We start from the raw sequence: 27,252 nt of genomic DNA, 5'->3' as shown, positions 1-27,252 counted from the left end.
CCTCCCCATTTTGTATTGCTGGTGTGGCAGTTAGCCAAGCATTGAACAAGTGCAAAAATATCTCTCCCCATCCCACCCCACAAAAGAAACCAAGTCTGTATTCAGCCCTTTTAAGTTCCCCTCTATTGGGAAAGTCGAGGGTGGCCAAAATGGGCTGTTGAAGAGGTGGAACTAAGAGGGCAGAAGATGGAGATACATACTTAATAGCCAGAGTCACTTACCCCATAAGATCTGCCCCCTGGCATTTATTTCTGCATGCTCTTGCATGTGGCAAAGGAGTGGTTTCCAATTTTTGGTCTGCAGATGTTTTGGACTTCAATTCCCAAAATCCTTGGTTAGTCAGGAATTCAGGGAGATGAAGCCCCAAACATCTGGAGGACCAAAGTTCGGAAACCACTGAGATAAGGGATGTCTTCATGTTGACTCAACAACAGCTATGACTTGCACTGCTGCCTTCCAGAGAAGAGCCAGAGGACGGAAGCACTGAATTCTGTGAGATTGGATGGAGTCCCATTTTTGAAATATGCACGGAGTAGTTGCCTCTTCCCATCCGTCATCTTCTTTTGGGGACAAAGGCCTGAGCGCAGCACCCGCAAGGTAACCTTGGCATCGTCCAGCGACCCTGGCACCTGCTAGAAACATGGACGCATTCGTACCACCCAGAGGACAACGGTTCGGACCTGGTATGAACCATGCTGATCCGGACCTCCTTGTCCTAAAACCATGATGTCATGTGCCCTTCGGTGCCTTTGACCCCTTTTAATATGTCTAAACTTTGCTGTCATTTTTGCTGAGAGTTTCTTGGACATCTTTTTGGCTTTTGCCTGGGTTTAAAAAAAATAAATCAGGTCCCAGATCAGTTTATTCTTCCAGCAAATTCTTTCCAGGAGGAGAGCTGATGGCAGAACAAGGAGAAGCCCATCTTTTTTCTTCTTTTAAACAACTATTATTATTCTGATAATAATTATAATTCTCTCGGCATTTGAAGCAAAATAAAAAAAACAGTTCAAGAGTGTCACCCCCCCAAAAAATACATAAACTTACAAAATAAAATAATAAAATAATAATAATAATAACAATAATAACACTCACTGAATGATTTAAAAAAAGAAGTGTTTTTGCTTTTCTAAAAAAAGGCATGAGGTTTTCTTGAGGTCGGGGGAAAGAGCAGCCTGTCTTTCTCTCATCTTCAGTCCTGGCCTCTTTCCCATTTGGGTTTTAAAAAAATCCCAGCCCGCCCGGAATGGGTCTCCCAAGTCCGTGGCTCCGCTTCCTCAGCTACATCGGCACGATTTGACAATCATGTTGGAGAGCTGTTCCACCTTGGCTTGGCGGCCGACGTAATAAACAATCCCCAAGGGTTCGAGCTCATTTGGGACGCAGCAAGGTGCAGCTGAGGCAGATGGGTTGTGTTGGTTGTAAAGGGACAGGACCTGTCAAAAGAGAAGTAGAACAACGTATTTAGAAGTCGGATGCTCCAAAGTGGGCACCTTGGGCAAGCCTATCAATTGCTAAACCCTCCATTGCCTGCTTGCCTGAATGGTAAAAATTTGGAGAGGGGACTATTGGGCAGGACAAAGATATGGCCAAGATGGAATGAATTTAGGACTTTATCACACCATCCTGCTATCCTGCCACATTTGTGCTAGTTTAAGAATGGAAGCATGCTGTTTTGGCATCATTACGTATCATGCTTTTCCCCACAATAGCGCTTTGGCAATCCATGGTTACGTGATCTGTTTTCTGCACAACTAAACACTGGTTTCCTGAAGGAAGAGTGGAAACAAGCAATCGCAGTCGCCAACTGTCACCAGCAACTGGCTGCTGTGCTTGCAGTAGCTGGCTTTGGGAAGCTGTTGGCGGCTTGGATTGTTGCAAAGGGTCGAGGGGGGGGAAAGAGCAGAATCATATCCGTTCACACCACATGTCTGTGTGAGAAGCGGATCTGCAGTGAAAGGGACCTATCGCACAAAAGCATTAATGGAATAGGAGTGAGATTGAGAGCCTATTGACGTGTTTTGCCTATCAATTAAAAGGTGTGCCACAGTAATGAATGGAAAGCAAAACAGCATCAGGATGAACATGCCGATGTATGATAAGTACCAGCCAAAGATACTTTTATCCGCTTTTTAGCCTCATGCAATAAAGCCCTTAGTCTAGTGAGTTACATAGTAAAAACCAGAGTGAATAGGACCCTTAAAAGGTTATGTTGAAGGGGGATTTCAGGAGGTATTTGAAAGTACCGTAACTAGAAAATAGTCTTGATGATACTGTTGAAACCAATGCTGAGATCGTTCCTGCTCACTGTGATATTAATTTTGAAATATGGCTTTCGTATCCTCCAGGGTGGAGAGTGGAGCTTGTCATAGCTTGTAATACTTGCAACCTTTGTTAAATTCAAGCTTTAGGAGTGGTGGGTAGGATAGGGGCAGGAGTAAAGAACATTTTTGGAGAAGCAAAAGGGTTTCTGTCCTCACCTTGCTGTACTGAGTGTCTAAACTCCAGAGATAGGGGCATGGCCCCATGCAGAAGTTGGCATAGTAGCCCTTGGGTTCATGGATCCACTTCCATTTCAGGTCCTTACGGAAGTCAATATAAAGGCGACGCACACAACAGTTCTTTTCCTCTGGTGATCTGTAGCAGAAGAATGCAAAAGGAGTTAGTGGAGAAATCCTTGAGTTCCAATGGTCCTTCTCTTTGCCTGCTCTAAACTGCCAGAATCCCAGTTCCTCCTCTCTTCCAGTTCGGCAAAGACTTTGGTGGCAATCAATCCAATTCCAGTTTATTGGATTAGCCTTCACATGAATATGGTGACAGTCTTTGGGCCATGCTTCCCTAAAGACATCTAACTTGCCAAGGGCACCCAACCTCCCAATCTTTTGTCTCCCCATGAGACCACACTCAAGTTTCTGGACTTCTAGGCCCTATTCCCATCCAAATTTGTTCTAATCAAGGCATGGGAAACTTCATATTCTCCAACATTTCACAGATACAAACCAGGCCACGTGAGGTGTAGATAGCAAAAGTTAATGAGGAAGAACACACAAGCTAAAGAGTTGCAGCAGTTTGCTTTTGCCTGAGCCTACTGGGAAGGGCAAGATTTGAACCACTCATCTCTCTCTATCAAACTACCTCTGCACCTGAACTCAGTTTGCAGCAGTTGAAGTAAGCTGAGAACAAAGTGGGAAAGTGGGAGGAGGAGAGAGAAACTGGGACATTTTAAAAGGAGCCCAAAAGTGGGATGGCAAAGGAATTATTGGGACTGTTCTTGTCAATTTGGGACAGTTCAATGGAAATTGGAATGGAACCTATGGCCCTTCAGATGTTGCTGGGACTACAGCTTCCATCCACAGCACAGTCAACAGTGAGGGACGATGGGTTTTGCAGTCCAACGACAGCTACGCATCCCCTATCACTGTCACAGTGCTTGCAGGCCTACCATTCCCAAGAACAGCACCTGACTTTAGAAATAAAAATACTCCCATCCTGTATTATCCACATTGCCCAACTGGTCGGGAAATAAATAGTTGGTACAGCAGACATTACAACCCTTTCTTATTTTACCAATGGCGTTTGAGACCGAGGCTCCAAATGCACCCCCAATATTCTTGCTTCCCATCTGGTCCCATACCACTTACTGACTGCAGTACTCCATGCCTGGTGCAGCTCGCTTTTGCCGGCGGCTCTGCAGATGCTGAGCGCGTTCAGGTGGCATCGCCATCACCAGCAAGTAGGGCAGCTGCTGTTTTTCCTCGCTAATCTGCTGCTGGTCCCCTCTCTTTATTTTCATGCCTGGGAAGGAAGAGGCATTGTCTGTAGTACTCATGAATTACAGATGGTTTACATATGGCTGTTCATAAAACATATCAACTGGCATCCGATTTGTGAATTTCAAGGGACTTAACGCCATCACAACTCACTTTTTTGGTTGCTGCAGTGATTGAAATCCTGCAGCAATGCAATGGGCAAAATCTCTTGCAAAACCTACATTGTAAGAACACCAGGCATCAACCCTCCACTACAACATGGTCATTTCTGTGTTGGCCAAAATCTTTTGCAAAACCTACATTGCCATGTGAAAGAGGATCAGCTACAGAGTGACCAGAGGTCCTCCTTTTCCAGGACATGTCCGACATTTCAACCTTCTACCCAGGAAGAATTGCAAATGTCCTCCATTATGAGCATGACTAACAAGCCCATTGGGTATTACCGCTTCCACTTGGATAAATTCATCTACTTGGCAGCCTGTCCTCACTGCAAATAGGGGGATAGCATGGATCCTTCTAAAGTTCTTTCTTCCTAGGAGCAGCAGCAGGCGAGACTCGCACTCAGAGCTCAGGACACGTTTGTTTCTCAGAGGGGAAAAGGAGAGCAAACACGTTCGGCAATGGGCTGCATGAGGATCCCATGCAAATGTTGAAAGGGTTTTCTCCCCTTAATTTCAGCACAATGGACAAATGAAAGGGATAATTTTAATAAAGATTCAGTCAAGAGTTTATTGCTAGTAAAGCAAAAATTTTAAGCATTTGTCTTTTTAAGCTCAGAGTTCTGGAAGTATATGGCAAGCCAACAAGGCATTTTAACAAAGATAAGTTTAGCGTAAAAATACAGCTGAGTACATAATAAAATACAGTATATGTAATATAGCTGTTAATAAACCCTATGAAATGAATTTATCTTTCTATTAGAGGTTTTGGCTTTTATTTTGCAATGCCCTCCTTTTGTCTTGAACATCCTACATTTTGCGGTGCCTTGTCCTCCTTTGAGGTTAAAATATCTGGTCATCCTGTTAAGTTCTTTAACAGCACAGTCTGTGATCTGCTAGGTGTTTATCCTTACGTCCTGAACACTGGAGAGTATGATGAGTGCCTGGCATGCAAACAGGGGCAATTTAAATGCTAACCTGTGTTTTTCTCAAAGTTTGGACAGTAATTCACAAACTAAGTGCCGGAGGAAGTAAATTAGGGGCTCCTGTGAGCCAAACGCAGCCATCTATGGACACCTTTGCATAAGTCACTTAGGCTCTGAGCTTCTCTACTTGCAATTGGGACCATATGCAAACCTTGTCAGGTTGGTCATATCTCTTCCAGCATTTCATACATGCAAACCAGGACACACGTGGCCAAGTAGCATCAGCGTGTGGTCAAGATGGCAAATATTATTAATGAGGAAGAACACAGAAGCCAGGAGAGGCTGCAGCAGTTTGCTTTTTCCAAAACCTACAGGGAAGGGTAAGATGGTACCCCTCTTCTTCTTTCCCCTTTGTTGAGCTAACTACATTTCCACTATAGATTGCATTTGAAGCAATTCAAGCAAGCTGAAGACAAAGAAGGAAAGTGGGAGGAAGAAGGAGAAACCAGGACATTTTGGAAGAAGCTGGAAGCTAGAGGATTAATCGGTTCTGCCCTTGCCAAACTGAGGCAGTTCTAGAGCATAAGGTAAGTGTAAAGTGTGCTGATTTTAATTCAGAAAAAAAAAATAGTGTAAGAAAATATAGTGTATGGGAAGCATATACTATAAAAAAACCAAATGTTCTAAGTTTATGGAGAAGGGTGTGCCAGTCTCTGGACACACCACTGAATTAGCCTCCCTGTGAACTCTTTACGAAGATCTGTTGTCTCCTCATGGGGGTCTATATTTAGCTGATGAAATGCAGCCGGTGCGCTGGGCTGTGTGTGAGTGTGCATGTGTGTCTGTGAGCACTTATGCTTCGCACTGATCCCTAGGGGAGATTCCCATCATCCTAGACCGCATGGCACGGCATGGTTCTAGGGAGTCACCGGAACTGGTGCGATTCCCCTCCAACCCCACTCGACTCAGGGCAGAAGGAATGGCAGGTATGTATGTCGGGATGAGGAAATTCTTCATGCCTGATTCCCAGAAAGAAGCAAGTCTCATCCTGAAGCCGGAATCTGCCAAGGCTCCCCTTGCCAACTGTTGACACCCAAGTCTTGGCAGATGACAGGCATGAGGAAAGATGGATGCCCAGAAAGCCGATTAATAAAAGCCTCTGCATTGGTCCTTGGTGGCAATGTGTGCCACTGAAAGGAACGGAAGTGGTGCAAGACATGTATCAGGAGGGACTCCAATGGGAGAGCTAGCTCTTTTCTGTCCTTTGTAATACAGATTTAATTTCCCTCATCCAAAATGCTTGGATGTGTTTTGGGTTTTGGAATTTTTCCGATTTTGGAATATTTGCATATACGTCATCAGATGGGACCCAAGTCTAAACATGACATTCATTTACGTTTCATAGACACCTTATACACATAGCCTGAAGGTAATTTCATACAAAATATTTGTGCATGAAACCAAGTTTGCATACAATGAATCATCGGAAAGCAAGCCAGCCATGCAGACGCTTTTGGGTTTTGGAATATTTTGGGTTTTGGAATTGCGGATAACGGAGACTCAAACTGGAGTATTCAAAAATATAATAGTCCTGTTCATTTGTATTAGCATTGCAAGATATAAAGGAATCCCATAGCAAATTTGAAACTAACTGAGAAAAGAAAATGTCTTGCATACATTTTCACCCATGAAAGTTTATGCAAGAAATCTCCTTTTCTCAGTCTCAAAGGTGCTATTTCTTTCAACCTTCTCTGCTTATTCAGTTCAAATATTGCTAACAAAATTGACATTAAGCAGGCCTAGTGTTTCCAGCTCAGGCTCATTCCAGGCCAAAGGAATTGGCATTCGGTGCCAAACAGAGTTGCTCACAGCTTCTCCTTCAAACACACTTTCACACACACACAAATAAACACTGACTATATATCCTGTATTTTCCTATTTGGATGTGAGGAGAGAATTCTTAGCTAAAGGGTCTGTTCCCAGATCAAGACAAAATGAGGGGATTTATTCCTTCTCACTTGCTTAGGGATATGGGATAAAGAACATTTAATCCAGTTTACTTGCTTCTAGCCAGAAAGTGGATGTGCAGCAGAACGGAGGGTGAGCCCTGGCACCACAACAACTGAGAAGGAAACAGGAAGGCTAATTATCTGAACACAAAAAAGCACAGCAGCATCTTTGCAACAGAAATCAATGAAGTCATACAAAATTGTAACTACTAGGTGAGCTGGAGATCAGCCTTTTCCTCTTGTTCGGAGCTAAACTCCTCAAAACTTGGAGAATTTGCACCTTTATTTTCCAACTGCAAAAACTAGAGACTCAAGGCTAGGCCCTGAGATTTGACAGCCCTTAATCCAAGCAGGAGTTTCTCTCCTCAAAGCCGATTCATCCCTCCCAACCTTTCCCCCAGCCTTTACCTTCCACTTCCATTTTCAGATCCTCAGAAATGCCATCACAAGAGCAGTGGGTGCTGAGGCGGAATCTCCCCAGAGTCTCTGAAACATATAAATTTGGATTTTATGTCATACTTTCAGCCTGCAACAGGGGCAAGAGAGAGAGAGAACTATAGAGCCACACATCAATGAAAGCAACCTGTGCATCAGAAGGCAAAGACAGAAATGAGTGCATTTAAAACATAAGCGTCACTTTCTTCTTCAGAAAGGAGAAGCAGGGCATTTTGGGTGGAAAGGATCTGCCACATTCAAAGCAGAAGTCAGCTGTGGACAGCACTAACTGGATACTTTCTCTTCGAGTCCATGATGTGGACCAAGAAAATCCACCTGTTCTCCTGAACGTTAGAGTTGGATGTGGCTGCAAAGGCTATCCAGTCCAAACCCCTGCCCTGTAGGAAGACAGAAAATAGCCCTCTCAAAACATGTCCACCCAACTTCTTTTTGAAGACCTCCAAAGAAAGAGTCCACCACTTTCTGCAGACATCCGTTCCTCTCTTGAACAGTTCCTAACAGCAAAGTTCTTCCTAATGTTTAGGTGGAATCTCTTTCCTTGTGATTTCAGTCCACCGGTTTGTGTTCTAGTCTCCGGAGCAGCAGAAAACAAGCTCTTTCCATCTCCTGCATGAGATCCCTTCAGATATTTGAAGATGGCTTTCTCGGTCTTCTCTTCTCCAAGGTAAACATACCCAGCTGCCTCAATCGTTCCTTCCTCCCAAGGCTTGCTTTCCAGACCTTTGATCATCTTTTTAAAAGTTTCCCTTTTCACTTAACAAGGTGATAAAACAGTCATGGAAAACGGTACAAAATGTACAAGATGGAGAGTAGCTGAAAGCACGGTAAGATTTAACAGCTCTGCTAGTGTGTTGGGTTGGTTGGCATCCACAGCTATCATGCCAGCTGTAAAGCGGGTAGGAAGCTGAATGGCAAGGGACGTGATGTGATGTGAGCTTCCTTTTTAGAGGCAATCCCTCTTCACTCCAAAATCACTCAGCCTCCGTGTCTCAAACCCTTTCCCTCTCCATTTTGCTCTTCCTCTAGACTCTCACGATCGCCTAGTCTACCCATCAGGGCAAAAGTGTTTCGAGTCACATTGAGGAAGGTGGCAGCTGTCAGACTTGGGACCTGGCATAAGTCTTGGTTTAGAAATTAACTACTTGCTACACCAGTGTGGTGTAGCAGTTTGAATGTTGGACTATGAGGATTTGAACCCTGGTCTCTTTAAGACTCAAACCCCATTCCATCATGCAAAACTGCTGGGTGACTTTGGACAAGTCACACTCTCTCATCCTCAGAGGATAGCAATGGCAAACCCCTTCTGAACAAACCATGCCAAGAAAACTCCATGATAGATTTGCCTTAGAGTTCCCATAGTTGGAAATGACTTGAAGGCACACGACAACAACACTACCAGGAAACACATCCAGGTGTAGCTGCATTGGCCATATAGCAAAGCACAATAACATTTAATTTTAATTTTATTTCCTGGACTTTAAGATACCTTGTCTCCCAGAAGCAGAAGCATGAATATCCCTCTATGCCATCTTAATTGAGAACACCAACAACATCTTAATAAAATTCAGGCTTGTGGCTAATATGACCCTCCTGTATGACTTTTAACATCTTTGCCTGATGAAGAACCAGCAGAGCTTCAAAGGCTTGCAGTTTATATTTTAAGCTTGCAATAAAGGTATCACTCAATTGTGGATTTTGGAAGTTATTCTACTTTGTTACACCAGGTTTTCTGAAACAGGGTTCCCTTAAAACCCAGGGTTCTGTGAGTGGTAATAGGGGTTCTTGAAGAAATTGTGACTGGCGATAATTTGTGTACAGCAATTCCCTGAAAACTGCAAATTACTTCGAGTTCCTCCAAGGTAAAGAAAGGCACCATCCCTGACTTTCTCCTTTTAATCCCTACATTTTTCTCTCCTTCCCTTTCTCTGGCAAACACGGAAAAGAAAGGAGCCAAGGAGTGGCGCATGCCGCGCACGACTTGGTGCATGCCAGGCTTTTCATCTGGCTCCTTCCGGAACCCCGTGGCAGCATGCCCGGGGTGCGGCCCGCCGACTCAGCAAATTGCGCCATTGTTTTTTCCGCTGCCTTCCCTCACCGCCTCTTTTTCTCCCACCTCGGGCACAGAGGCAACCTAGGGAGAGGTTGCCCTACATTTCTGGGCCCTGAAGGAACAAGCGCCTGGGTGACTCCTTGGATGACTCTGTGGTGCTCCGAGCCAGCGCCAAAACAAATGGAGCGGTGGTTCCAGGGAATATATAACTACCTTCCCTGTTGCAACATTGGCTACCAGTTCATTTCAAAGTGCTGGTTATGATTTATCATGCCCTATCCGACTTTGGCCCAGGCAGTGACGTCACTAAGGGAGTGCGGAGGATGCAGAGTGCACTGGGTGACACCCCAGAAAAGGGGCGACACCCGGTTGGGCCCTCCTCCTGCTGTGGAGTGAGAAGAGCTGAGTGCATCCCTCTTGCAAAGAAAACCCAATGATAGGTTCGCCTTATGATCTACATAACTTGGAAATGACTTGAGGGCACACAACAGGACAGGACGAAGGGGCACAGTAGAGCATGATGTTTCCTGTGAGGTGCCTTTTTGGAATGACCACCTCCACTAGGCTCTCACTGTGAGGCCTAGGTCCTTGCGGAGTTACAATTGTTCTTATTTGCCATCAAGTTGACTTCAACTTACAATATCCATATGAATGAGAGACCTCCAGCAGACCCTATTATTAACAGCTCTACTCAGGTCTTGCAAACACAGGGCTGCGACTTCTTTGAGTGAAACAACCTACCCATAGTGCAGAAGGCCTGTTTTCCAGGCTACTGCCTTCCACTTCCACCAAGCATTGTTGTCTTTTCCAATGAGTCACATTGTCACATGATATGCCCAAAGTACAACAGCCTCAGTTTTAGTCATTTTAGCTACTGGCTCAGGCTTGGGCTTGATTAGACCCATTGGTTTGTCTTTTTGGCACACTGCCGTATCCGCAGAACTCCCCTCCAGCACCACATTTCAAATGGATTGATTTTCTCCCTTTCAGCTTTTTAAACACTGCCCAGCTTTCATGACAACCACACTTAGAAATCAGAAATACTATGGCATGGAAAGGACAGGAAGGTTTGTTGCCGTCAAAAGACCGGCACTTTCTTGGAGGAGTTAAATTTAGCTGCAGAGTAAGACAGACATAACTCTTGCAAAAGGGAAAAAGTATATGCTGGAGTGGGAGAGCATTCTAGCCCAGTGCGGTATCTGCTCTGCTTGATATCTGTATCTGAAAGGGAGTGTTTTGTTGTTATTTGTTTAAGGGAGGCAAGCCATTAAAAAAAATGTGACCCCAACCTCACACACCCCTGTGAGCATGAAGCCATGCAGCCTATTCCACCGCTGCATTCCCATCTTGTCCCGTGGCCTGCATACTAAGGCAGCAAACTGAGGATGGAGGGAGAGGATGGGACTGTTTTTCTTCTTAAATAATCTTCTTAATTAATCATAAAAGTCAGGGTTGCCCAAAGAATGGTTAGCAATGGTTAGAAGAGAGAAAGTTGCGGCCAAGGTTCTTTGTGGACATCCTGGAAACATCCGGTCTGGTGCCACTGAACTCGGAAAGTTGGACTTTAGCCCAGATGTCACAAGTCGGGTTTTCTGCATATCTCTCTGTTGATCTCAGATGGTGTTCTATTGAACATCCTGTGAGCCTTTCCTTTCAGGGTGCTCTTGCCCATCTAGTCTCTTCAGTGACCTCTCCCCGTTTCCCAAATTCATGTAGATCTCATCAGAGGTTGGAAGTCTTTACCGTTTTTGGAAGTTGGAGTCCAAACAAAGAAATCTCTCAAACTCTGGGTTTCATAGAATCATAGAATGTTAGAGCTGGAAGGTGCCACAAGGGTCATCCAGTCCAAAGCCCTGTCAGGTCGGAATACACAACTAAAGCACTGCTGAAAGATATCCATCCAATCTCTATTGACATCCAAAGAATGGTCCACTACCCTCCGAGATAGTCTCCTCTATTGTCAAACAGCTCTTGCATTCAAGAGGTTCTTCCTAATCTTTAAGTGGGACATCTCTTTCTGTAATTGGAATCCACTGGTTGGCATTCTCATCTCTGGAGCAGCAGAAAACAAGTTCGCTCCATCTTCTCCAGAACATCTCTTGCGGTGATTCCCAAACTTTGGTCCTCCAGATGTTTTAGACTTCAGCTCTCAGAATTCCTGACTGTTGGCCAAGCTGGCTGGGGTTTCTGAAAGTTGAAGTCCAAAACACCTGAAGAACCAAAGTTTGGGATTCACTGCTTCAGATATTTACAGATGATTCTTCTATCACTTCACATACATCTCTTCCCCAAGCTAATCCATTCTGGATTCAGTTCACCACAGGGCAGAATTGGGAACAGTTGAGATTTTCCAAAATGTTTTTGAAAGGTTACATTTGATTGAATGAAATGGAATGGAATGAGCTCTCTTTCCAAGCAGAGTTTGCAACCAAATGGTTCCCACCCTCCCTGCAAACTCCCCCTCGCTCACCTGCTCCTGCAAGCCACACTCGGAGGACCGTGGTGACGTCGAATGAAAGCCACTCCTTGTCGGTCTTCAACTTAACCTGTCGCCCATCCAGGTAGTACCAGCTGGAACTGTTTGTATAATGGTGCTGTTGCTGAAGAGAGATGGAGAACAATGAAAACGATAAGCACATACCTTCCAAGGTTTCACACCTGAAAGCTGGGACAAGTATGACAAAGCAACATCAGTGTGTGATCAAGTCTACAAAAGGTAGAACACACAAAATAGGAGATGGTGCAGCAGTTTGCTTTTGCCTGAGTCTAATGGGAAGGGGAAGATTCTGCCTCCACCTCTTCTCTTCCTCCATTGAGTTGAATGCAAACTACTTTTGTACTTTCAACTCAGGTCTAATCTGCCCTGCAGAGATAATACCATTTGACACCACTTTAACTGCCAGGGCTGAATGCTATGGAATTCTGGGATTTGTAGTTTTGGGAGATAATTCGCCTTCTCTGTCAGAGATCCCTAGTGCTACAACAAAATACAGATCCCAGGATCCCAAAGCACTGAGCTATGGAAGCTAAAGTGGTGTCACTTTGCATGATTTCTATAGGTCAGGCTTGACTTCAGTCTTCAGCAACTGGAATAAGCTAAGGACAACACCAGGGTAGTCCTTAGGTCTCAGGTTTTGGCCCAGAAACCGCAGGGCCTGGGACAATCCCTACCCGCCTGGCAACCTTACCCGCATGTCACCTTCACCACCCTTCCCTGGCACTTGCTCTCCTGACAGATGTACCTGGTAAAGCTCCAGCCGCTGCTCCTGACCCTTCCCAGAAACCCTCATCCTCAGCTCGGCACGGTACAACAGGTTGGGGTCATGGAGAGTTGTCCGGATCTGCGATATGTTAAAGCCAAAGAAGACATGGTTGCTGTTCTTCTTGTACTGCTCCCCGTAGCTGTCTGGAGGCAGAGATAAGAAGAAGCAAAGAGGCATTTGAGGAGCCCGTTTTTAATTGATGCCAGTTCTGTTTCAATCCTGTTCAGGTGATTTCTTTCTTCTCAGAGGATGTCTTGGAAAGATAAGCTTTGCAGGAATACCTGGCAAACCTTCCCATCCTCTGCCAGGTCCTTTTGCAAGAGTACAGGTGCAAAACCATGGAGCATAAATTTACAAAGCAAAGGGAAAACAAAGCCTCAGGCTGTAAATGAGATTTACAACAGGGCTTCTCAGGATAGCTGATGCGTCATTTGTTATGTGCCTTCAGGTATGACAGGGTTTTCTTTGCCTGATTTATCCAGGGCGGGTTGGGCAGTGACTTCCTCTGAGGCTGAGAGAGTGTAATGTGGCCAAGATCACCGTTTCCACGGCCAAGCAAGAATTTGAACCCTGGTCTCCAGAGTCATGCTCTAGCACTCAAACCATGGTTCCTTGCCTAAGAAAAGCTTATGAAATTCACGGGTGCCATAAATTGACAGGTGACTCGAAGGCACATATACACACACACTGACATGAGATGACCCCTGACTTCATCATGCCTCTAGTCCCTTTAGCCACTTGGATCAGCTGGTGCTTGCTTGCCAACTGACCAGTGGTACCCAAACAAAACATCCCTGGCTTGCTTTTCCATCCTTAAAAAACCTTCCTCACATACAGAAAGAAAGCTTCGCGCAGCATAGAGTTAAGCACAGGTACTTCCCAACATTTGCAAAGCAAACTGCTGTTTTAGAAACACAGGAGCAGCATCCAAAGAAAGAAAGAAAGATGGCACCTCTCCTACCCCGGCTACGTTTTCCTCTTTCCATCCATGTCTGTGTCTCAGGCAGACATGCCTCCAGTAAAAATCTTGGAACTGTGTGTTAATATCAATTAATAGTGATTTGTATTCCTAAAAGCAGGAGTTTTTGCTTTTGGCTGCCAGAAGGCCTTGGATCCTTCCCAGGTTGATGCGTACAAGAAGGGGAAAGAGAAGAAGCTGAACATTGAACGCTGAAGCCAAAGTCAAGAACAGAAGTAAAAAAAAGTTATAAACCTGATTGCAGATATGTTTCATGTTTATACGTAATTATTTTTGTATTGCTTCTGCTTGCCCATCCTCACAGCCCAGCCAGTTCAAGGATGGAGAACTTGATGTATGCCATCTCATGCCTATTCCCATTTTGCAGACCTTGTGACTGAGAACTAAGAGCCGACAACATTGAGATCATGCTGCAATATCCAGTCTTCTGCAAGGCAGGGAAAGTTAATTCTGGTGGATAGGACTTCATGAATCCCTGAGTCGGCATACTGCCAGTTATGATAGGGATTATGGTCTAGAAAAGTAAGTATCTCCACCTCTGTTGTGGTCAATGCAATGGAGTCCTAACTCTATGGAGCTGCAAACGGATGGCTGTTTCAGAGTTCCTAAGCAGAAGGAAAGGAGGTGGCTGCTGCAGTGTTCAAATAGTGGTCCTTTTGTAATAGTGTTTGTTTTACTGCCATTTCTAAAAAGCTACAAAAGGCCCGTTCTGTAGTTAGCATCAGGAGAAGTCATGGTTTGGAGGTGAGTTTGACCACTAGCCCTGTCCTTTTGCAAACATATTTTCATTGCCGTAGCAAACCAGGCTGACATGCAAGCAGTTTGATTTCACTTCTCCCCTAATACCCCTGTAGCAAACCTGCAAGGAATGTTCAACACTATCTATCTATCTATCTATCTATCTATCTATCTATCTATGACAGTTTTATAGCTGAACAAGAATTAGAATCCAGTAGGTCTCTCTGTTTCAGTGCCAGCAACATAGCTGATGTGCCACATTTTGGTCTCCGAATGTTAGCTGAGGCAGGTCACTGGCCACAGACACACCCCAGAAATAAGCACCATCTTTTCAGTCCTACAACGCAATTCCGGGATCTATTTCTGCCACAGGAAGAGTCTATTTTTAAGCTTCTCTTCCTTGGAAGATCAAAAGGCCTTTGATTCCTCATCCCATCTCATCCCACATAGACAGGCAAACCGGCTCTGCCGCAAGTCCCCCTCTCGGCAGTTAAGACCAGGGCTTTCAGGGTCTGGTTCATCTTCTCCTTTCATGTTAAACAAATGCCGAGTTCAGGGCATCTGCCACTAAGGAAGCCAGAGGAAGGAGAGAGAGAGAGAAATGGTTTAGCTGCACATATGATCTTTCCAAAGGTCTTTCGGAAAACTTTTCCTTAGGTATGCCTTCCAACGTATGGAGTTTATCACACTGGGTCTACGTTCGGCATTAAAGGGAGATTAAAGTGCATTTAAAGCATCCCGCAAATAAAGCAAAAATGGCGAGTAATTGCGCAAATGATTACCACACGCAATTGTGCAAATAAAGTGATATCGGAAATGCATTGTCGCCAAAATCCCCAAAGTAAAAAGATGCGTGTTAATGCTTCTTTGCGACCACTTTAATGGCGGGTTTTGTGCGACGTCGTGTGAAATTGTTTCGCGTAATTATGCGATTTTTCCAGGATATTCACAGGATAAACTTCCGATCGCCTTTGTGTGATAAACTCCACAGAGTTTCTGACTTAAGCTAATCCTAAGGCCAACCTATCTTGGGGTTTTCTTGGCAAGATTTGTTCAAAGGACGTTTGCCATTGCCTTTCCCTGAGGAACGCCTTAAGGAGCTGGGGATGTTTAGCCTGGAGAAGAGAAGGTTAAGAGGTGATATGAAAGCCCTGTTTAAGTGTTTGAAGGGATGTCATATTGAGGAGGGAGCAAGCTTGTTTTCTGCTGCTCCAGAGAACAGGACTCAATGGAGCAATGGATGCAAGCTGCAGGAAAAGAGATTCCACCTCAACATTAGGAGGAACTTCCTGACAATAAGAGCTGTTTGACAGTGGAACACATTCCCTCAAAGTGTAGTGGAGTCTCCTTCCTTGGAGGTCTTTCAACAGAGGTTAGATGGCCATCTGTCAATGGGGATGCTTTGATTGAGAGATCCTGCATGGCAGAATAGGGTTGGACTGGATCAGGGCCCTTGGGGTCTCTTCCAATTCTATTATTCTATGATTCTATGATTATATGGTCACATCACAAAACCCTACTCCATTCCAAGAAACTGGTATGATGCCTAGGCTTTTTTTTTATTTTTTTTGTCTCTGAGGTTGTCAACTTTTTTTCTGCCAGGGCTGCTGTACCTAAACAGCTTTTACTGAAGGGAAATCCATCAGGTGAAGCTTTTACCATTGTGACATCTGCATGTTGCAATAAGAATGCATCTCTCACTGACTGCCATACAGCTGGTCAAGGTGCAGAAACTTCACTAAGGGGGAGGAAATGCTCTCTCACCATGACAGCCGCCCACACTCCTACTAAGAATTGCTTCCCTATCAGTATTAAGAAGAGAAGTCAAGAGTCTTGTCTCCAACCTCCAGTTTCCCTTCTTTTGGTGCGGTCACTCTTTTGGTTTCCACATGACTTGTGGGGGGAGATTGCAACCTCTTGCAAGTTAAGGATATGCGTAGCACAGCCACAGAGACAGAGATAGTGGTGTCTCCGCTCAACAGCTCCTGCTTATCAACCCAAGGAAATTCCCAAACTATTTGGGGATTTTCCAGTGCTACATCCTCTAAGATAAGAAGTGGGTGAGCTGATTCTGGCTACTTTTGGCCTGTCATAAGTGTCAGACTATGTTTCCCTCAGCTGTAAAATGGGAATAGCAATAAAGCCCTACATGGAGCTTCCAAAACCAGAGATTGCATGGAGACTGTCAACTGAGGCTTTACCTTTTAGTTTGAATACGAAAAACGTTCTTCTCTGTTATCTGCCAAGTGTAAACCTTTTACACACAGAGAGAGAGAGGCTGCAATCTAACATCCTCTCAATGTTGTGTATCCATATCCATACGCATATCCACATGTGTCACTATATCTGGTGATGTGCTGCGCCAATGCTAAGCAACCTCATGCAGAATAGCGATAACACATGGCAATGTCTGGGTGCCATATGCAACCACAATAAGGAACAGCAATGCCCAACATGTAACTAGAATAAGTCTGTTGTACTATGGAGATCCATGATGGGGATCCATGATGGCTGAGAGTCAGCAACTATGAATTTGTTAAGAAATTGGACACACCAGCCTTTGGTCACAAAGGCAGAGATTAAATATTGCAGTGTGTGCAATCCTGTTGCAGACTGGTATAATAATAATAATAATAATAATAATAATAATAATAATAATAATGTTGCAACATGTATTTTGTGCATTTTCCTTGGCCGATAAAGGTATCCCTGTTTTGCGGATTGAGGTGCACCAGTGAAGCTGCCATGAGACTCATTTCAGCCTCTATAGGCCTGGAAAACTTCGCTTGCTTAAGATCATTGGTATGTCAAGTAGCTGCTTGAAGCAGTGTGTGTGTGTGTTATGTGTGTATAAAAAAGGGAACAAATACAATGGTGCAACCTGTACCATACCACAAGTAGAAGTTTGTTCAGAGGCCCTTTCTTACTATGGGGAAAGGCTGTGGAGCTATGCAACACCTGCTTATCTGTTTTGGGCAAGACAACCCTCAGTTCATTATTATATTATTAAATAATTAAATAATAATAATAATAATCAACATCATCCTGCTTTGCTCCCAAAGACCCCTTAACAAAATTCTACTTGTGGTATGGTATAGGTTGCACCATTGCATTTCTTCCTTTCTGCACATCTAAAGCAGCTGACCGTCTAAAAAACACAGTGCAATTAAAAACGTACAAAACTGGCACTTAAAATGATACTAAAGTATTACAATATTTAAAAGGTCATTCATTTAAAAATAGAATAATGCGATTTTAAAAGGATAAAATCACTTTAGAAACCATACACTTTAAAACTGTCTTTAAAAGGTCACGCTGGAGAGCCATGGCGAGATGGCTGCAGCAAGAGAGATGCCACAGAGAAAGAGAGGGACTGGCATCACATATTGAGGATGGAGCAAGCTTGTTTTCTGCTGCTCCAGAGTCTAGGATCCGGAACAATGAATGCAAGCTATAGGAAAAGAGATTCCATCTCAAACATTGGGAGGAACTTCCCAACAGTAAGAGCTGTTTGACAGTGAAAAACAATCCCTCAGAGGTCGGTGGAGTCTCCTTCCTTGGAGGTCTTTAAACAGAGGCTGGATGGTAATCTATTGGGAGTGCTTTGATTGAGATTTCCTGCATGGCAGAATGAGGTTGGACTGGTTGGCCCCTGTGGTCTCTTCCAACTCTATGATTCTATGCATCTCAGTTTTCATCTGTGAAATATTGGAGGTGATGCGAATGGGAGCAAAGACGCAGCTTGGATTTTTCAAAAGGGAAAAAAACACACACTTTTAGCTCAGCATGCATGACAACCCAGCCTTCAGGGAGAAGTGACAACACTACCCAGGAACTTCAGGGTTGCTGAGCCCAGCAGTTTGACAGGAAGTAGTAAGGTTGGATCAACCATGCTCCTGCCTCCACCCGCCCCTCCAAAATCTGTTTCTCCTCCTCCCTTGGGGAAAGCTGATATTGCAAAAACCATCCAACCCTAGGAGGAACAGCATTCGGATGGGTGCCTGCCTTTGCGGTGTGGGGATGGAGTGCATGCACACAACCAAAACAGTGCAAAGAAAAAGGAAGTGGAAGGCCGAAAGGATTGAGGTGGAGGGATGGGGGGGAAGCATTTCTCTTTCTCTGGCTTTGCTGTGACCCAACATCAGCTAGGACTAGTCTCCATTAAAGCCCCATTTAAAAACAGCACCAGTTCGCCTTTCTTTATGAGATCCCAAGAAACCAGCATGGTCTGAGTGTTGGACTATGACTTTGGAGACCAGGGTTCGATTCCCAGTTCGGCCATGAAACTCACTGGGTGACTTTGGGCAAGTCACACTCTCTCAGCCTCAGGCAGAGGCAATGGCAAACCTCCTCTGAACACATCTTGCCAAGAAACCCCCATGATAGGTTGGCCTTAGGGTCTTCATAAGAAGGTACACAACATCAACAACAATGGGATTTGTGCATACACGCCAAGAGTTATCAGTCGAAAGCAACTTGAAGGTGCACAACAAAAATGGTATTTTTGCGTACATACCTGAAGCTATAAGTCAGAAACGACTTGAAGGTACACAACAACAACAACAACAAACATGGGATTTGTGTGTACATACCCAGAGCTACAGGTCGGAAAAGACTTGAAGGCACACAACAACAACAACAAAGGCGAGCCCATAAACCTGTTCCCAAAAGCTCAGAAATTTGATCTGGGGCTCCATTATGTTTTTAGAAAAATTCCAGACACTAAGGTTTAGATCTGGTTATGTGACATAATTATAGCCTCTGCGCATGTGCAGAGACTCCTTGCCTTATAACTGTGACATACCCGCCAACATTTCCCAGATGAAAACGGGGGCCCATGTGGCCAAGCAACATCAGAGGGGGGTCAAGGCAGCAACTTTTGCATTTTGCAGCAATTGAAGCAAGCTGAGGATAGATGGAGAAAATGGGGAAAGAAGGTAGGAACTGGGATATCTGAAAAGCAGCTTAAAAAAAGCAGAACGACAAGAGAATTTATTGTCTTCAGCTTGTTTCTTCCATCCCCCACAAACTCCACCACCAAGTTTCGGGGATTAGAGTGGGATTGCCAAACCCGAACAGAGGAATGTCGCTAGAAAATAGGGCAATGCACACTGCCTTCCACCGTTGGTCACATCATAGGTCCGTGCGGACAAAGAGTTTCATTCCAGGTCTTTCCCACCCTTGCGCTGTTACCTGTCATTCTTTAACCAAAGCCTGAATTAGGTGCCACAGGCAGGGAAAGCATCTGATCTTGTTTGACCTGAGCTGTGTGACTTTTCCCAGCCAGAACTACATGTTGCAATTGGTGCTAAAAGCATGTTTCAGTCACAGAAACCATTGCTCCTCTGCCCTTACGCTGTGTGCCTTCATTTCAGTTCTTTTGCTCGCTTGCAGCAGAATGACAGGTTTGTGTACCGTCTTTTATAGAGTTATTCCAGTTGGCCCTCTGTATCCACTGATATTTTTTAATCCACAGATTCAAGCATCCACAGCTTGAAAAATATCCCCCAAAATATATAAATTCCAATAAGCAAACCTTGATTTTGCCATTTTATCTAAAGGGCACCATTTCACTATGCCATTGTATATCATGAGACATGAGCATCCATGGACTTTGGCATCCACAGGGGGTCATGGAACCCAACCTCAGTGGAGAGTAAGGGCCAATAATAATAATAACAACAACAACAACAACAACAACAATACAGACCTCCCTTCCCTTATGCAGGGGATCTATTCCGGACCCCCCCCCCCTCATGTAAGAGGAAAATCGTGTATGCTCACGCCCCATTGAAAATATTATATCATTATTACTATTTTCTCTTTTTGAATCTCCATTGTAAGTATGTTAATGCATCGAGTATGTAAGTGTGTTATTGTGTATGTTTGGTGTTTGTATGTTTGATTGTCTGTTTTAAGTTTCAATAAAATTATAAAAAAAAAAAGAAAGAAAGAAAATAATGGGGCGTGGTGAGGCACGTGCCATTCATAACATTGTACCACGGCTTCAGCATATGCTGAAAGCCACGAAAAAGAAGCCTGCGTATGGCACAGGATCACAACAACAACAACAACAACAACAATAATAATACCCGATTGTATATAAGCGGACTTGAGCATCCACAGATTATGTTATCCATAGGGGATCCTGGAACCAAACCCCAGTGGATACCAAAGCTTCACTTTATTTGTTGTTGTGTGTCTTCACCTCATTTCTGACCTATGGTGACCCTAAGGCAACCCTATCATGGGGTTTTCATAGGGGTTTTGTCATTGCTGTCCTCTGAGGCTGAGAGATTGTGACTTTGCCCAGGATCACCCAATGGGTTTCCATGGCTGAGCTGGGATTTGAACCCTGCTCTCCAGAGTCATAGCCTTACCGAATCCAACGCTCAAACCACTGCGCCATATTGGCTCTTTAGCTTTTGCAGATACCTAGCCCATTTTTGCACAAGCATCTGAAAAAGTGAGTTGTGTTTCCATTATATGATATTATATATTATAGCACATACACATAAATTGGTGAAATCTCCATTTTTAAGTATCTGACATCTCTTTGCCTCCATTTCCGTGAGTCTTGTAACAGGGCATCACAGCCTTGATAAAACTATACTTTGCAGTTTTGCATCTGGCCCGGAGCCTGTGCTTTTGGCAGACAGAAATTTGACAAGTTAAGCTTTTCCCTGTCGCTTCGTTTCCTTGTCAAAAGAAACCCTTTATCTGTTCAATCTTGGCTTACTAAGATGCTGTTAAAGGCAAGGCAGCAAGGAGAGATAAAAAAAAGTGACAATCCCTTCTAGAAATTCTTTTCCCTCCAGGCATTGATGGGAAGTCCTGAATTGGTTTTGTCATTGTGTGCCTTCAAGTCATTCAGACTTGTGGTGACGTTAAGGGAAACGGATTGTGGTGTTTTCTGGGGCTGAGAGTGTGTGACTCACCCAAAGTGGGTTTCCACGGCTGAGCAGAAATCGAACCCTGGCCTCCAGAGTCATGGTCCAGTGCTCAAACCACTATACCACACTATACCACTGAATTAGTTTACAAAGAGTTAAACAAACACCACACCCAAGTACGGGGTTGAGTCTCCCTTCTCTGATATGCTTCGGACCAGAAGTGTTTTGGATTTAAAGCAGTGTGTCAAGCTGCATTCATTCTTCAGGGTAGATGCAGCCTGTGTCTTCATAGAATGATAGACTAGTAGAGTTGGAAGAGACCATAAGGGCCATCCAGTCCAACCCTATTCTTCCATGCAGGAACTCACAACCAAAGCACCCTCAACAGATGGCCATCTATTCTCTGTTTAAAAACCTCCAAAGAAGGAGACTCCACCACACTCTCAGGGAGCATGTTGCACTATTGAACAACTCTTAGAAATAGTTTTTTGTGGGTTTTTCGGGCGATGTGGCCATGTTCTAGAAGAGTTTATTCCTGACGTTTCACCAGCATCTGTGGCTGGCATCTTCAGATAATGCATCCTCTGACGATGCCAGCCACAGATGCTGGTGAAACGTCAGGAATAAACTCTTCTAGAATATGGCCACATAGCCCAAAAAACCCACAAGGCCATGAAAGCCTTCAACTTCACAGCTCTTAGAAACTTCCTCCTAATGTTTAGGTAGAATCTCTTTTCCTGGAGCTTGCATCCATTGTTCTAGGTCCTATTCTCTGGAGCAGCAGAAAACAAGTTTGCTCCATCCTCAATATGACATCCCTTTAAATACTTAACAGGGCTATCATATTCCTTCTTAGCCTTCTCTTCTCCAGGCTAAACATCCCCAGCTCCCTAAATTGTTCCTCAAAGGGCATTGTTTCCAGACCCTTCACCATTTTAGTTGCACTCCTTTGGATACACTCTTCCTATGAAGATGCACCTCCAAGTCCTGCTTCCAAGGCCTGTCATAACCCTTGGACTTGCTCCCTCTCCACCCAGCCGCATCTCAAGCCTCACCGTGATTTGGCGACAGCATGGTGAACCTGTGCACCTCCTTGGCGTAGTATTCCTCCTGAGGCGTCTCCTTGGGGTCTTCAGACACCATTTCCCGGATCACTTCCAAGGTGCTGTTGTAGAGGGCCATGATGTCTTCCGACAAAACCCGGGAGTCAGGGTCTTCGACCTCTGGCGGGCTGGACAGCTTGAGCTTGCTGAGGATCTGGCCTCGGATGGCTTCGATCCGCTTGCGCTTCATCATATCCATGTCCAGGGTCTTGCAAGTGGAGAGCGCCAAGGCGGAGTAGAGGTGCTCCAAGGCCAAGAGTGACAGGAGAAGCCAGCCCACGGCCTGCCGACGCGTGCCAAGGGCCCCGTTGGCACACGGCGCACCATTCTGCCCGCTGCAGCTTCTCCACACCGACTGCTTCATTCTTCCTCTCACTTTTGAGCTCAGCCCCCAAAAAAGCAAAAGGGGGAAAAAATTAAAAGCCCTTCCTTAGCCGGAGTCACTTGACGTGGTCTCAGTTCTTCCTTACGCCTCCGTCATGTGGCTGTTTCCTACCAAAGTGCCACTTGCCGTTGACCATTGAGTCCTTCAAAATAGATTCTATTTTTTCTTTTTTTCTTTCCTACAGGAGTTTACTTTGACTTGGACCAGATCAACCTTCCGGGCTGCCAACTTTGTCCAAGGTGACGGCAAACTCGCCTTAGGTTTCGCACACCGAGGCAGTCCATGCACCTGGGTGCCAAATGCGTGCCCTGGTTCACCCTTGGCACCAGAGCACGGCAGCCGCCTCAATGCCCATCTCCTGGAGCAGATCCGTACACCTTGTCTCTTGGGTCTGGCTCAAGAAAGGATCCTTTCTTACCAGGCTGAGCAACTCCAGATTTGCCCGAGCCTCAGAGCCAGACCGCTCTGGAATGTGGCAGGGCACGCTTTGGAGACTTGGGCCAAATCCAGTGTCAAGAACCAGGAGCTCCCTCAAGACAGCTTGGCTCTGTGTGGCTTCTCCAGCTGCTGCGCTTGCTCTCCTTGCTGCTGCTCTTGCTGCTCTTGCTGCTTCTCTGCCCAGAGCCAGCTGGCCCTCCTTTCTTCCCGGGCAGGAAAGGTTGTAATTTCACCACTCCTGTTGGGACTTGCTGACTGAGGGCTTGGAGGTTTTTAAAGCAGTTTTTTCTCCTCTCCTCAGCCCCAGCTCCACCCAGGAAGCGAAGGAGGGAGTCAGCTCTGCTCTATATAACTCCTTCACCAAGACAGACTCCGGCAAAAGCAGCTCATCTCTGCCCTCTCTGACTTTCTTTCTTTCTTTCCTTCCTTCACTCATCTTCCCTTCCCTGTCTACCCTCTCCATCTCTCCATCTTTCTTCACCTCCTTGCCGAGCCAACCACTTATCTGGAAGTGATCTTTCTTTCTTTCTTTCTTTCTTTCTTTCTTTCTTTCTTTCTCTCTCTCTCTCTCTTCCTCTTCCTTCCTCTCATCTTCTATTTCCTGCTTAGCATCTCCCATCTCTCCTTTCGTCTTTCTTCACCTCCTTGCTGAGCTGACCACCTCTCTAGAAGTGATCTTTTTTTCTGATTTCCCCCCTTCCTTCCTTCCTTCCTTCCTTCCTTCCTTCCTTCCCTCATCTTCTCTTCCCTGTCTACCTCTCCATCTCGTCCATCTTTCTTCACCTCCTTGCTGAGCTGACCATCTACCTCGAAATTATCTATCTATCTATCTATCTATCCATCCTTCCTTCCTTCCTTCCTTCCTTCCTTCCTTCCTTCCTTCACTCGTCTTTTCCCTGTCGACTTCTCTATCTCTCTCTTCATCTTTCTTCACCTCCTTGCTGAGCCAACCACCTATGTGGAAGTGATTTTTCATTTGTTCGTTCGTTCTCTCATCTTCTCTTCCTTGCCTAGCCTCTCCATCTCTCAATTTGTCTTTTTTCTTCTTTGCTCACCACCTTGCAGAGCCAAGTTATTTCTCTTCTCTTCCTTCCTTTCTTCTTTCCTTCCTTCCTCATCTTCTCTTCTCTGCCTGCCCTCTTCATCTCCCTTTCTTTCTTCCTTTCCTTGCTGAGCCAGCCACCTTCCTGGAAGTGATTTCTCTTCTCTTTTCTCTCTAAAAAAATATTCACATGACAGAAGTGACGGACTGCCTCTTTCAAAAGAAAAAAGGAAGGCTAAACACAGGCATTCTCTCTTCTCTTGGGAGTCATGTTCTTACTTTGAGTATCATCCTTTTTATTGTGGAAGATAACACTTTTATAGTGTCTCTTTTTACTCAAGGCTTCTGTTCGAAAGCAGCCGCGAAGGAGGCTGGGTTCCCAGACTGTCTGGATGTCACCCTTTCCAAGTCAGGGAAAACATCTCGAGACTGGAAGGCCTGGATTCAAGTTTCACCTCTGCCAATGACTCATTTTTGCAGCCTTGGGCCTGGTGTCCTTTAGGCCCCCTTGGAGAATGTTTTCTGAGGGTCACACGATACTGTTATTTTTGCTAACCCTAAGGCGATCTCGATGTAGTCATGATGACCCAGTTGGAGAGACCGCCTGGCCTTTCCCAGCAAGTTCTCTTTAGGCTTCCTGAATACACACTCCACAAATTTTAATACATTTGTAATACAACACATTTAGATGGGTACGAGTTACTGCAGGCTGCCTTACACTGAGGCAAGACTGGTCAGAATTTAGCCTCTTTTCCACCTAAAACCTATGAATGAAAAATTGAATGTTAGGGTCACCTGTGATACGATAACAAAGCAATAATGTAGAGAGGAATACTGCCAGCTCTCCATATCCACGGATTCTTTATCCAAGGATTCAACCATGTGCGGCTTGAAAATATTAAAACACATACACACATGAATTCCAAGTAAACCTTGTTTTTTGCAATTTTATATAAGGGACACCATTTTATGCTATTGCATTTAATAGGACTTGAGCATCAATGGATTTTGGTATTCACAGGGGGTCCTGGAGCCAAACCCCAGCAGATATCAAGGGCCCACTGTATTGTTGTTGATGTTGTGAGCCTTCATGTTGACTTACGGAGAAACTATCACCAGGTTTTCTTAGCAAGATTTGTTCAGAGTGGGTTTGCCTTGACTTTGAGAGGCTGAGAGACTGGCTTGCTCAAGGTCCACTCTGTGGGTTTCCATGGCTGGGCAGGGATTCGAACCCTGGTTTCCCCAGAGTTGTAGTCCAATACCCAAACCACTACACCACCCTGGCTCTATACAATTCTCTTAACTTCAACCACGACTGGGGGACTTGGATAGCAGAGGAGCAACTGGGGCTATCCTTGCCAAATTGGTACTGACCTAGACTGGGAATTCTCCAGCCATGAAACTCACCAGCGACCTGACACAAAGGACTGTATTTCCCAGCCTAACCTACCCTATAGGGTTGTTGTGAAGATAAAATGAGAAGGAAAGAGTTCTTTGCTTCTGCTTTTGCCCCTTGGAAAGAAAGGAGAAATAATATCAAATCATCTGTCGGGGATGCTTTGATTCCTGCATGGCAGGGGTTGGACTGGATGGCCCTTGCAGTCTCTTCCAACTCTATGATTCTATGATTCAAATGAGAAGGAGGTTGTCCAGTGGGACTCTACCAAGCCAAGCTAGCCCTCGCTCCTTGCTCAAGTTCCTTCGATAATATCTATGATTCATTTTCATAGCTTCTGCCTGTAAGGAGATACCCGAGGGCCGCTGGCTTCTTGGCCTAGCCTTCCTGGGGTGGGTGCCTTGTGCATTTGTCTGACATTTCAACCCCTTCCCTCCTCTATACGAGTCGCCCCACTGCATGCCAAGCAAGTGGGCAATTCCAGCCACGGCAACGTCTCCGAGCTATTTCGGAGCAGCTGCAAGGAGGGTTGGCATTGTGTTACGCCCAGAATGAATCTAAGCCACATTACATGCGGCGAGGTCCCATTTTGGGCAACAAGATTCGTGACGCTTTCCCGGGGCACCCAGCTATAAAAGGATAGCCTCTCTCTCTCCTAGCCTACCCACCGTTTCCTCCCCTAGACATTTGGGTGCCTACTGGGTCAGACTTCGTGGATTTGTGTGGCTTAGAGGAATGGTTTAAGAAACCAAAGAGATACCTGGCACATGGGACATCGGGCTTCCTTTCCCATGGGAGTGCACATTTATCCTTTCCAAGGTTGGGACTGGATCCAGTGCTTCTCCATTCTGTATTTCTTCCGAATTTACTAAACTAAGCAACAGTGAGAACCAGCTTCAGGTGTGAACACTTTACTGTGCTGTCCTACCATATCAATGCACTGCTCTGGCCTGCTACTGCTACTATTAGTAGTAATAGTAGTAGTATTTTATGTTTATTTGTATCCTGCTTTCCCTCCAAAGATTGGGATTCAAAGCAGCAGCAGGGTCATTCCTAGCATACTATTGACCTGGGACCCCATCACACTACATGACTGTAGTGCGATGATTCCACTATAACCATTCCACATGGTTGCATCCTATTGTTGTTGTTTGCTTTCAAGCCATTTCCGATGTAAGGCGACCCTATCATAGGGTTTTCTTGGCAAGGTTCTTCTTGCCCTTTCCTTCATCTGAGGCTGAGAGAGTGTGACTTGACCAGGGTCACCCAATAGGATTCCATGGCCGAGCTGGGATTCGAACTCTGGCCTCCAGTCATCATCCTATGCTCAAACCACTAAACCACAATTGATTCTCTTATTGTAGAAAGAACATATTCAAGAAGAAAAAGGCTGCTGCTATTATCACCATCATCATTGAAACAACATATATTAGAAAAGGGCTGCTGCTATTATTATTATTATTATTATTATTATTATTATTATTACTGAAAGAACATATATAAGAAAAGGACAGCTGCCATTATCATTATCATTATTTTACTGATTTATATTGGAGTCTAACGGTTAGATAGGATAGTACTGTACAGTAGTAGGAAAACCCCATCTAACCCAGCATTTACCAAATCTGCAGCTTTGCTGTCCTCTGCTG

General features: G+C 44.9%; 1 protein-coding gene across 1 annotated transcript; it reads right to left on the bottom strand.

Moving 5' to 3' along the window:
- Positions 1-23,908, bottom strand: LOC121917598 (transforming growth factor beta-1 proprotein-like). Its single transcript, XM_042443686.1, has 7 exons — positions 22,295-23,908; positions 12,609-12,772; positions 11,837-11,966; positions 7,269-7,346; positions 3,639-3,792; positions 2,478-2,634; positions 1-1,433 (listed from the first exon to the last, which is right to left on the bottom strand). Exons 1-7 carry the CDS (start codon positions 22,704-22,706, stop codon positions 1,275-1,277), a joined length of 1,254 nt encoding a protein of 417 aa, XP_042299620.1. The 5' UTR covers positions 22,707-23,908; the 3' UTR covers positions 1-1,274.
- Positions 23,909-27,252: the final 3,344 nt, after the last annotated feature.

This window comes from Sceloporus undulatus, unplaced genomic scaffold (genome assembly GCF_019175285.1).
Source record: "Sceloporus undulatus isolate JIND9_A2432 ecotype Alabama unplaced genomic scaffold, SceUnd_v1.1 scaffold_24, whole genome shotgun sequence".
NCBI classification, from domain to species: Eukaryota; Metazoa; Chordata; class Lepidosauria; order Squamata; family Phrynosomatidae; genus Sceloporus; species Sceloporus undulatus.
The sequence above is the reverse complement of the archived record's forward strand: the minus strand, read 5'-3'. Positions and strand labels throughout refer to the sequence as shown.